The sequence below is a fragment of the Trichomycterus rosablanca genome, chromosome 25 (assembly GCF_030014385.1).
Source record: "Trichomycterus rosablanca isolate fTriRos1 chromosome 25, fTriRos1.hap1, whole genome shotgun sequence".
Lineage (NCBI taxonomy): Eukaryota > Metazoa > Chordata > Actinopteri > Siluriformes > Trichomycteridae > Trichomycterus > Trichomycterus rosablanca.
The window spans coordinates 10,543,257-10,553,766 of record NC_086012.1 but is presented as its reverse complement, the minus strand read 5'-3'; the positions used below and the strand labels follow the sequence as shown (position 1 = coordinate 10,553,766).

The following is a 10,510-nucleotide window of genomic DNA, read 5'->3' as shown; positions in this document are numbered from 1 at the left end:
CTCTTGTGGGGTGTTTCCGGTCTGCAGTGGTCAGTATCTAGACAGTGGTAAACCGGCGACAGGGTCATGGGCGGCCAAGGCTCACTGATGCACGTGGGTAGCAAAGGCTGGCCCGTGTGGTCCGATCCAACAGACGAGCTACTGTAGCTCAGATTGCTGAAGACGTTATACTGGTTCTGATAGAAAGGTGTCAGAATACACTGTCTGCAAAAGGGGGACCAACACAATATTAGGAAGATGGTCATAATGTTATGCCTGGTCTGTGTATGTATATTAACAAACAAAATAAAGTTAACCAGACAAAACATGAAATAAATGTAAGAAGCACTGCATCTTTTTTTTAAATTGGCATTTTCCATCTTGTCCCAACTGTTTCTGATTTGCTTGTTTTTAGCAAGACAATGCCTGGCTTTAAAGTAAGAGAGTGCAGGTGCTGGACTACCACAATGTAAGACAATGGAGACTCCAGACTCTATAATATCAAACAAGAATGGAAAATTTTCAACTTTACCTGTGTCATCAAGTCACAAATAACTGTAGAACATCTTTCCTGCTGTCCTATCGGTCTGTCTGTCCATCCGACCAACCGTCTGTCTGTCTGTCTATCTATCTATCTATCTATCTATCTATCTATCTATCTATCTATCTATCTATCTATCTATCCGTCTGTCTATCTATCTATCTATCTGGCTGTATCTATCTATCTATCCGTCTGTCTGTCTGTCTGTCTGTCTGTCTGTCTGTATCTATCTATCTATCTATCTATCTATCTATCTATCTATCTATCTATCTATCTATCTATCTATCATTCCTTCACTTTTTTGAAACAGAATTTGAACTGGATTTCAGAAACGAGAAGTCAGAGATGCTGATACAACATTACAAAACAACACCTTAATAAAAAACTTTATTTAATCCACTCTTTGGAATGTAGTAGTCATAGAACGTGTCAGCTGAGTCACATAAGACTGGACAGTGTGTTTCTGGAGCCAGATTGCCTTTTGAAATACATACTCCAGCATCCCTTTAGTTTAATTCCTACCAAACTGTTACAAATTATTCACAAAAACAGCATAAAATTCTGAAACCGTGGAGGAATAAAAATGATACAGCTCTGGGTTCAATACATTTTGGCGATGCATCGTTATCTTTACACACACATGAAAGAAATAAACAAAATGTTATATAAATACGTTACTCAGTGCAATGATTGATCGTTTTTTGATGCATCTCATCCTCTGGTTCGTCCACGAGCAGCACAACTGTTTATTTTCAACCTCTGGTGATGAAACGTCAATTAATTATAGAGTTTGGAGGTTTGAACCCCGTAATAATACCATTCACCACTATAGGGTGATACTTTCTACCACCTAGGGGTCACTTCAAGCGGCCAATCCACCTTCCACCCATCAGATACCGGATTACCTGGAGGAAATCCATAGACACTAAACTAAACTCTACTTAAATAGTAACACAAGCTCGGGTTCAAACCAAGGCTGCCGAAACTGTGCAGTAAAAACACTACAGTGCCACCCAACTAATATTATAGTATCGACAGACACTCACTCACTGTCCTCATAACCGCTTATCCAATCAGGGTCCTGGTGGGGGTGGGGCTATTGGAGAGCGATGCTGGAGCCTATCCCAGCTTTTCAATGGGCGCAAGGCACACAGTAACACCCTGGACGGGACGCCAGTCCATCGCAGGGCATCGCATGGCATCACCTATAGGGCAATTCAGTGTCTCCAATTAACCTGACTGCATGTTTTTGGACTGTGGGAGGAAACCCACGCAGACACGGGGAGAACATGCAAACTCCACACAGAAAGGACCCGGACCGCCCCACCTGGAGATCAAACCCAGGACCTTCTTGCTGTGAGGCAAGTGCTACCCACCGAGCCACCCTATCGATATACAAGAATAATCAGATGAAGCATCCCTATTGGCAGTTTGTTGGCCTATTTGCTTTAGGCTGGGCTGTGTTTCAATATGTTTTTGGAGTTAGCTTTGTTGACTTGCCCTTTTCATTTCCCCTCTCCCTCCCTGTGAAATCCAGGTTACCATTTTTAAAGCTTTGGGACATGATCAGTCTCAGGACCTGGGACCTGGGTCATAGGGAACCAAGTCACCTTGGACGAGTCACAGATGCGCCCAATATGGTGGTAATTGGTTAACCAAGACGTGATGGTAATGGGTTGTGCTTCAATGTGTATCCAAGCCTTACATCACCAAGCGCAATGCAAAGTGTCAGATGCAGTGGTGTAAAGCACTTCGCCACTGGACTCTAGAGCAGTGGAGACGTGTTCTCCGGAGTGACGAATCACGCTTCTCCGTCTGGCGATCCGATGGACGAGTCTGGGTTTGGCGGTTGCCAGGGGAACGGTACTTGTCTGACTGCATTGTGCCGAGTGTAAAGTTTGGTGGAGGGGGGATTATGGTGTGGGGGTGTTTATCAGGAGTTGGGCTCGGCCCCTTAGTTCCAGCGAAAGGAACTCTTAATGCTTCAGCATACCAAGGGACAATTTAATGCTCCCAAATGTGTGGGAACAGTTTGGGGATGGCCCCTTCCTGTTCCAACATGACTGCGCACCAGTGCACAAAGCAAGCTCTATGAAGACATGGATGAGCGAGTTTGGTGTGAAAGAACTTGCACAGAGTCCTGACCTCAACCTGATAGAACACCTTTGGGATGAATTAGAGCGGAGACTGTGAGCCAGGCCTTCTCGTCCATCATCAGTGTCTGACCTCACAGATGCGTTCTGGAAGAATGGTCAAAAATTCCCATAAACACACTCCTAAACCTTGTGTTGTGGAAAGCCTTCCCAGAAGAGTTGAAGCTGTTATAGCTGCAAAGGGTGGGCCGACATCATATTAAACCCTATGGAGTAAGAATGGGAGTCACTCAAGTTCATATGCGTGTGACGGCAGATGAGAGAATACTTTTGGCAATATAGTATACACGTGGAGCTTTAAGAGTGAATTTGATGGTTAGTCCACACAAATGCGGATTCGTCTCATATTCGCACTTTGATCGCAGCCTAATGTGGCTTTACCAAATTTTTAAAATTAAAATTGTGAATTGTGCTCTGTAGGGGGCGCTGAAATAGCTATGTCTAAGGTGCCGAAAAAGCTATGGCTTCACAATCGTTGGATGGCACGTGTGCTAGTCCGCGTCCTCTTTTGCCTGAATGGACGCTGTGCTTAAGGTGGACATTGACCAGGTTTTTTGGGGGACGGGGATTGGATATGTCTAAATTGTAAATGGTGTCTGGGTGGTGCAGCAGCCCATTATTCTAGATACGTAAATCTGGTCACGATCTCAGAAGTGGCACCGGGCTGGCTGTCGTAGCACGAGACGAACGCTGACGGGTGAAAATATGTGGCGCGTGAGGAGGAGAGTGCAATAAAAATGTAGACTGGGAGAAAAGAAAGTGATTAAAAGAAAGTAGACGGATGTAAAAAGGCACTCTTTGAATCAAACGTAAGCCACAAGGGATGCACACACACACACACACACACACACACAGCGTCTGTGAGTCCAAACTCATACAGAATATAAATACTTTCATCTTGATTGGTCGCATCACCAGCATCCTGGTATTAAAAAAAACAATCACAAACGGATGAATCAGAACGGCTAAGATGACCAGACTGTACACCAATTCTCTCCACAGTGCCCTCAAGAGGTCAGTTCCTCTTACTGCACTTCCTGAGAAAAGCACGTCTCTGTCTCAAACGGCTAAAACGCACCCCCGGCAACATATCCGGTTCCCGAAACCTTCCCCGCGACGGTCCGTTCTGCCTTTGTTCAGGGTCCGTCTGGCCGTTCGCCCGCCCTCACGCTTCCGTATATGATTTCTGTGCGGTGACTTTTTCCTTTTTCAGCTTGACGCCGTCGACCAGCTCGAAGTTGTAGTTCTCGAGGGCGGACAGGTTTCTCTCGGGGTTGTGGGAGCAGGAGCAGTAGAGGACCACGCCGCACACGGCTCCCAGGAGGACCCCCACGGCGCTCATGACGATGATGGTGATCAGGATGGGATCGAGGGTCTTCAGCATGGCGCCGCCCTCCTGGCCGAACCTCCAGACCGAGCCCTCCGATTCCTCCTGGTCTTCACACTCTGTGTTTGAGAGAGGGGGAGACAGAGAATGTCAGTCATTGAATATCGTGTGGTCAGATGATTCCGCCTGTCAGCTTCTTAGTGACAGAGACAAACAGGACCATCCGGACTGTTATTAGCGAAAGATGCAACATCTGTCACTATGACGGTGCATCGGTGCGTCTTTTCTCAGGAAGTCAAGGGTTATTTTAGCAAGACAATACCAGCCCTTTGTAAAGTGGCTTCATAGACACAGAGTGTGAGTGCTTGACTGGCCTGCCTGCAGTCCTGATCTATTTTCTATTAAAAATGTACACTGATCAGCCATAACATTAAAACCACCCCCTTGTTTCTACACTCACTGTCTATTTTATCAGCTCCACTTACCATATAGAAGCACTTTGTAGTTCTACAATTACTGACTGTAGTCCATCTGTTTCTCTGCATGCTTTGTTAGCCCCCTTTCATGCTGTTCTTTAATGGTCAGGACCCCCACAGGACCCCCACAGAGCAAGTATTATTTAGGTAGTGGATCATTCTTAGCACTGCAGTGACACTGACATGGTGGTGGTGTGTTAGTGTGTGTTGTGCTGATATGAGTGGATAAGACACAGCAATGCTGATGGAGTTTTTAAACACCTCACTGTCACTGCTGGACTGAGAATAGTCCACCAACCAAAAACATCCAGCCAACAGCGCCTCGTGGGCAGCGTCCTGTGACCACTGATGAAGGTCTACAAGATGACCGACTCAAACAGCAGCAATAGATGAGCGATCGTCTCTGACTTTATATCTACAAGGTGGACCAACTAGGTAGGAGTGTCTAATAGAGTGGACAGTGAGTGGACACGGTATTTAAAAACTCCAGCAGCGTTGCTGTGTCTGATCCACTCATACCAGCACAACACACACTAACACACCACCACCATGTCAGTGTCACTGCAGTGCTGAGAATGATCCACCACCTAAATAATACCTGCTCTGTGGTGGTCCTGTGGGGGTCCTGACCACTGAAGAACAGGGTGAAAGCAGGCTAAAAAAACATGCAGAGAAACAGATGGACTACAGTCAGTAATTGTAGAACTACAAAGTGCTTCTGTGTGGTAAGTGGAGCTGATAAAATGGACAGTGAGTGTAGAAACAAAGGTGGTTTTAATGTTATGGCTGATCGGTGTATGGTGCAGCATAAAGAGAATCAGGCGACGGCGACCACAGACTGCAACAATTAGTGTCTTCAATTCCCAAACCATTAAAAGTCTCATTAATAGGAAAGGTAATGGAACACGGGGTAAACAAGCCTCTGTCCCAACTTTTTTGGAGTGTTGCAGGCATTAGATTGAAAATATGTCTATATAATAATCTTTTCTTATTAGCAAAAATGACAAACTTTCTATCTGCACTTGTAGACGCAGATGTAGACACTATATGGCCAAAAGTATTTGGACAGCCAACCATAAGCTGGTTGTACATCCCATTTAAAAACAATTGGCCTTCAAATAGAGTGACCTTTCAGGTAGAACAACAGCCACTCTTCTGAGAAGGCTTCTCACAAGACTTTGTTGCCAATCGATGTTCTGGTTCATTCCAAAGCTGTTCAGTAGGGCTGATGTCAAGGCTCTGTGCCATTGAAGGCCATTGGAGTTTCTTTAAACCAAGCTCTTCATGTCTTTACAGAGCTTGCAGAATTAAGAGGTGTCCCAATACTTATTTACGTGTAGTGCTTGATGACGTACCAATCTCAGGTTTAGCTGCACCAGTTTCAGGATGAGCAGGATAAGCCGAATCAATCATCTCATCTTCTGGATCTGAAACACATCAATGTACAGTAGACACTGGGTTTAACACACAGCCTGTATTATTACCACAAGGGGGCATTGTATTACGACAGGAACATTTTAAAACGGGTTGGGCGCCCAGGTGGTGCAGTGAGATATCTCGCTAGTGCAACAGTGCTAAGATTCTGAACTCCTGGGTTCGAATCTTAGATCTGCTACCGGTCGGCTGGGCGCCCCCAGCAGACACAATTGGCAATGAGTGTAGCAGACAAAATTAGCCACTAGTCTGCTGGGTGGGAAGAGACCAGACTAAAGTGTGATTACCTTTACATTCAGTGGCATTCAGTTCAGGAGCAATTCTCACATTATCCAAGCAGATGTGTCCAGATGACGTGCTGTCAACAACACCCTCAATGATCACCTAATGTATGAACACAGAGACAGATAGCATTAATAATGCTGGAACAAATTAACGCCAATTACAATAAGTATAGAACAGACAGGCAAGGCAGAAGGACATGATTCTGTAACTGAGCCCCCCAAGCTAATCTCCAGGACAGATGGGCCAGTTACAATAAGCTTACTACAGACAGGACCGAGCACGGCATTATGGTTTCCACCAGTGGGGTCAAATCTGTGAAGAAGAAACCTTGATAAATAGAAACACTTCCACCTGGAGCAAATTAACGCTCAGTGAGGTGCAGGTAACTGTCAATTACTGTAAGAAGAACTGACTTGTCAATCAGCTGCGCTTCCATGCCCCATCTGCAGGCAAGGCAGAAGGACATAATTCTGTAACTGAGTTCCCCAGCCAATCTCCAATAAATAGAAACACTTCCACCTGGAGCAAATTAACACTCAATGAGATGCAGGTAACTGTCAATTACTGTAAGAAGAACTGACTTGTCAATCATCTGTGCTTCCACACCCCATGTACAGCCCATATTTGGCAAGGCAGAAGGACATGATTCTGTAACCAAGGCCCCTGCCAATCTCCAATAAATAGAAACACTTCCACCTGGAGCAAATTAACACTCAATGAGGCGCAGGTAACTGTCAATTACTTTAAGAAGAACTGACTTGTCAAGCATCTGCGCTTCCACACCCCATGTACAGCCCATATTTGGCAAGGCAGAAGGACATGATTCTGTAACCAAGGCCCCTGCCAATCTCCATGGCAAGAGGGCCAGTTACAATAAGTTCACAACAGACAGGACCAAGCTGAATGATATGCTAAACAATTACCTGATATGGTTTATTAGCACGGAGCATCAGGACTCTTCCTACTTTCCAGTGTTTGGTCTCCTGCCAGTCCTTCTTCCACACAAGAACTTCCTCTTCACCCCTCTCTTCCTGTTCTCCATCCTGTACCATCAATCTCTCCATCACTTTTACTTCAGCCTCCCTCCTTTGCCGGATGTGTAGAGCACCTGTGTGCCCTCCAGTAAACCGGTACCAGAAAGATACACAGAGATCTTCTTCGGGAGAGGTAACAGGAACACTGACCAACCGTGCCAGCCCTCCTTCGGTATCCGAGTCTGGTCGGGCTTCGTCTGTTGTTGTCTCCGTCTCCACCACTGTGTCGGTCGCCCTGTCTATCTCTATTTCTAACTTTTCTGCTGTCTCTGGGTGGGGTCTGTCTCTAGACAGTGAGGTGTAGATGAAGTTCCCTGGTTCTCCTAATAAAAGACAATAAAGATACAATAAGTATTTCAAAATAAATGCATAAATAAATCAAAAATGCTAAAGGTATCCCTGACCTCACAAATTCTTTATCGGCTAACTGGGCACAAATTCCCACAGACACATTAAAATCATGTGGGAATAACTTTGCAGCTGCAACAACCCCCAATACTATGCAAAAAGGCAACCAACTTCATAACAATGCCAATTTATCTAAAATTACATCACAATTTAACGATACCCAATCCTTACTGCTAACAAATAAAAACATGGCAGACTCGCATGCTCAAAAGCTAGCGTTTTAAGATCCCACAACACAACTGGAGTCTGTAGCTCCCCTTGTATCTGCTATAGCCAAAGCAGTATGTTGACTTTGTACCATCAAGCCTTCAAAATTGGTTACAATTTTACTGAACGTACACTGTGTGGTCAAAACTATGTGGACACCCAACCAAGAACCTGTTAAACATCCTATTCCAAATCCATCCCATCCAACGTTAGCAACGAATGCATCTGAAACACCCAAGCCTCATAATTGGCAGGGGTGTCCACATATTTTTGGTCATATGTGATTCCATGATATAGGCTAAAATCTTACCAGTGTAATCTCTACCGGGCAGTTGGTGTTCAGCGTTTTTTTCATGGCTTTGTAGTAGCCAATCAGCTTGTCCAATGCTCTCCGGAGTCCACCCACAGTAGGAAGGTTGGTCAGCCCAGCCAAAACTGCAGTCGAACCAAAGATACGCTACACGACGTACAAAGACAGAAAAGCAAAAGCTACGTTACTAGACGAGAAACATAACAGGGAGTTTAAAGTATGTTACACCAATAATTGATAAAACTGATAATCTTTTTATAAACATCTTCACTACAGACTTTCAAAACCCTCAAACCCAGAAACATCTGCAGCCCGCAACGGAGAACATGGATAAAAAAGGGATAGCGTAGCGATGAAAACTGGTTGCCAAGTTCTCGGAAAAAGAGAAAAGGAAGGATAGCCAGAGCAAACCAGAGATGGCAATAAGCTAGTGGTAGTACTGAGTATGGTTCATCAAACAAATAACATGTGGTCAGTGGGGGTCTAATGCAGGATGCTAAGGCATAGTAGAACAATACCCAAGCTAAAAAGCCATGTACAAAAAGGGTATTGGGAAAATAAATGCAGTGGCCAAAATAACAAACATCTGCAGCCTGCGACAGAGAACATAGATAAAATAGGGATAGCGCAGCAATTAAAACTGGTTGTCAAAATATGGCAAGTTCTCGAAAAAGAATAAAGGTAGGAAACCCAGAGCAAACCAGGGATAGATATAAGCTCATTTTATCATAAGTCCATCTTATTAATAACATCTGGTCAGCGGGGGTCATATGGGAGTCCCTTACAAGTGATAAATGGGGTACATGGAAGTGACAAAGTGTACAGAGCAACAGATGGGCTAAAGTCACTACTTGTATACCCACAAAGTTTATCTGTATGGTAGGTGTGGCTTATGAAATAATAAATAAATGGACATTTAGGCACCAGGTGTGGCGCAAGAACTTACTCATCTAAGGTGGTGGCTAAAATAACAGAAACATCTGCAGCCCACAACGGAGAACATGGATAAAAAAGGGATAGTGCCGCTATTAAAACAGGTTGCCAGATCAAACCAAGGATGGCCATAAGCTGGTTAGCAGTGCTTACAATAGTTAATAGTACAAATGACACCTGACTCCTATAGGGGTTCCCTACAAGTGATATATAGGGGACATGGATGTGACAAGTGTACAGAGCAACTGGACTAAATTCAGTACTTGTATGGTAGATGAACATTATACAAGCTAAATGAGAGTAGAGACCATGAGTTAGAGAACACAGGGTGTGTGTGTGTGTGTGTGTATGTTTCTTACCAGGAACCAGGTCTTCATTCAGTGATGGCTCTGCAACTGCCCCTACTGGCACACGACAAAAACACAACTAGTAAGAAATCATTTAATCATTTAAGCATAACGTCACACACATCACGGTACAATTCTGAAATCCGGAATGTTACCTGTCGGCTCATAATCTTCGCCCGTGCCCGTTCCACTGTGGCAGGTTGCAGATTCATCATCACAGTCCTCTGTTGCTGTGACGATGCCAACAGGGGCTGAGGTGGTTAGCGGCATGTCAGCTTCCCTCACTGTGTTTACTTCGGAGGTTGACGGGGGAAGAGAAGTGGTTTCTGCAGGAAGACATAGAAGACATTACTGTTTGTTTCTTTATTTAAATGGTAATTTCATTTATTTATTAATTATCTGTTTAATTTATTTATTTAAATGGTAAATTTTATTTATTTATTTATCATTGTATTTATTTATTATTTATTTTATTTATTTATTTATTTAAATGGTAATTTTATTTATTTCTTTATTTCTTTTATTTATTTAAATGGTAATGTTATTTGTTTATTTATTATTTATTTATTTATTATTTATTTATTTATTATTTATTTATTAATTATTTATTAATTATTTATTAATTATTTATTTATTATTTATTTATTATTTATTTATTATTTATTTTATTTTATTTATTTATTTATTAAAATGGTAATTTTCTTTCTTTATTTATTATTTATTTATTTTATTTATTTAAATGCTAATTTTATTTATTTATTATTTTATGTATTTATTTATTTAAATGGCAATTTTCACGTACTCCTCTTCTCGTCCCTGTATTCTGCACAGGCGTCTCTTCCGCCAATCAGGGTCATTACACGGCAGATAAAGATCCCACCCACCCCCACATACGCGTACGGGGGGCCACCCATTGATCTCTGCACTCCTGTACTTTCTGGGCAACCACTTAGTCTGGTCTTTCCCACCCAGCAGACTCTAGGCTAATTTTGTCAGCTGCAGGCATTAGCCAATCGTGCCTGCTAGAGGGCGCGCCCAGCCGGCCGGTAGCAGAGCCAAGATTCCAACCATTGGTC

General features: G+C 43.4%; 1 protein-coding gene across 2 annotated transcripts in view; it reads right to left on the bottom strand.

The window, feature by feature from the left end:
* Positions 1-894: 894 nt before the first annotated feature.
* Positions 895-10,510, bottom strand: part of nrp1b (neuropilin 1b) — a 42,347-nt gene continuing 32,731 nt past the window's right edge. For both annotated transcript variants that reach the window (XM_062987340.1, XM_062987341.1), the window contains exons 11-17: positions 9,590-9,760; positions 9,447-9,491; positions 8,155-8,301; positions 7,119-7,552; positions 6,198-6,294; positions 5,832-5,903; positions 895-4,119 (exon numbers count right to left, since the gene is read on the bottom strand). In XM_062987340.1, the coding sequence (XP_062843410.1) occupies positions 3,839-4,119; positions 5,832-5,903; positions 6,198-6,294; positions 7,119-7,552; positions 8,155-8,301; positions 9,447-9,491; positions 9,590-9,760 (1,247 nt within the window). In that variant the 3' untranslated portion in view covers positions 895-3,838. The remainder of the gene's footprint in view (positions 4,120-5,831; positions 5,904-6,197; positions 6,295-7,118; positions 7,553-8,154; positions 8,302-9,446; positions 9,492-9,589; positions 9,761-10,510) is intronic.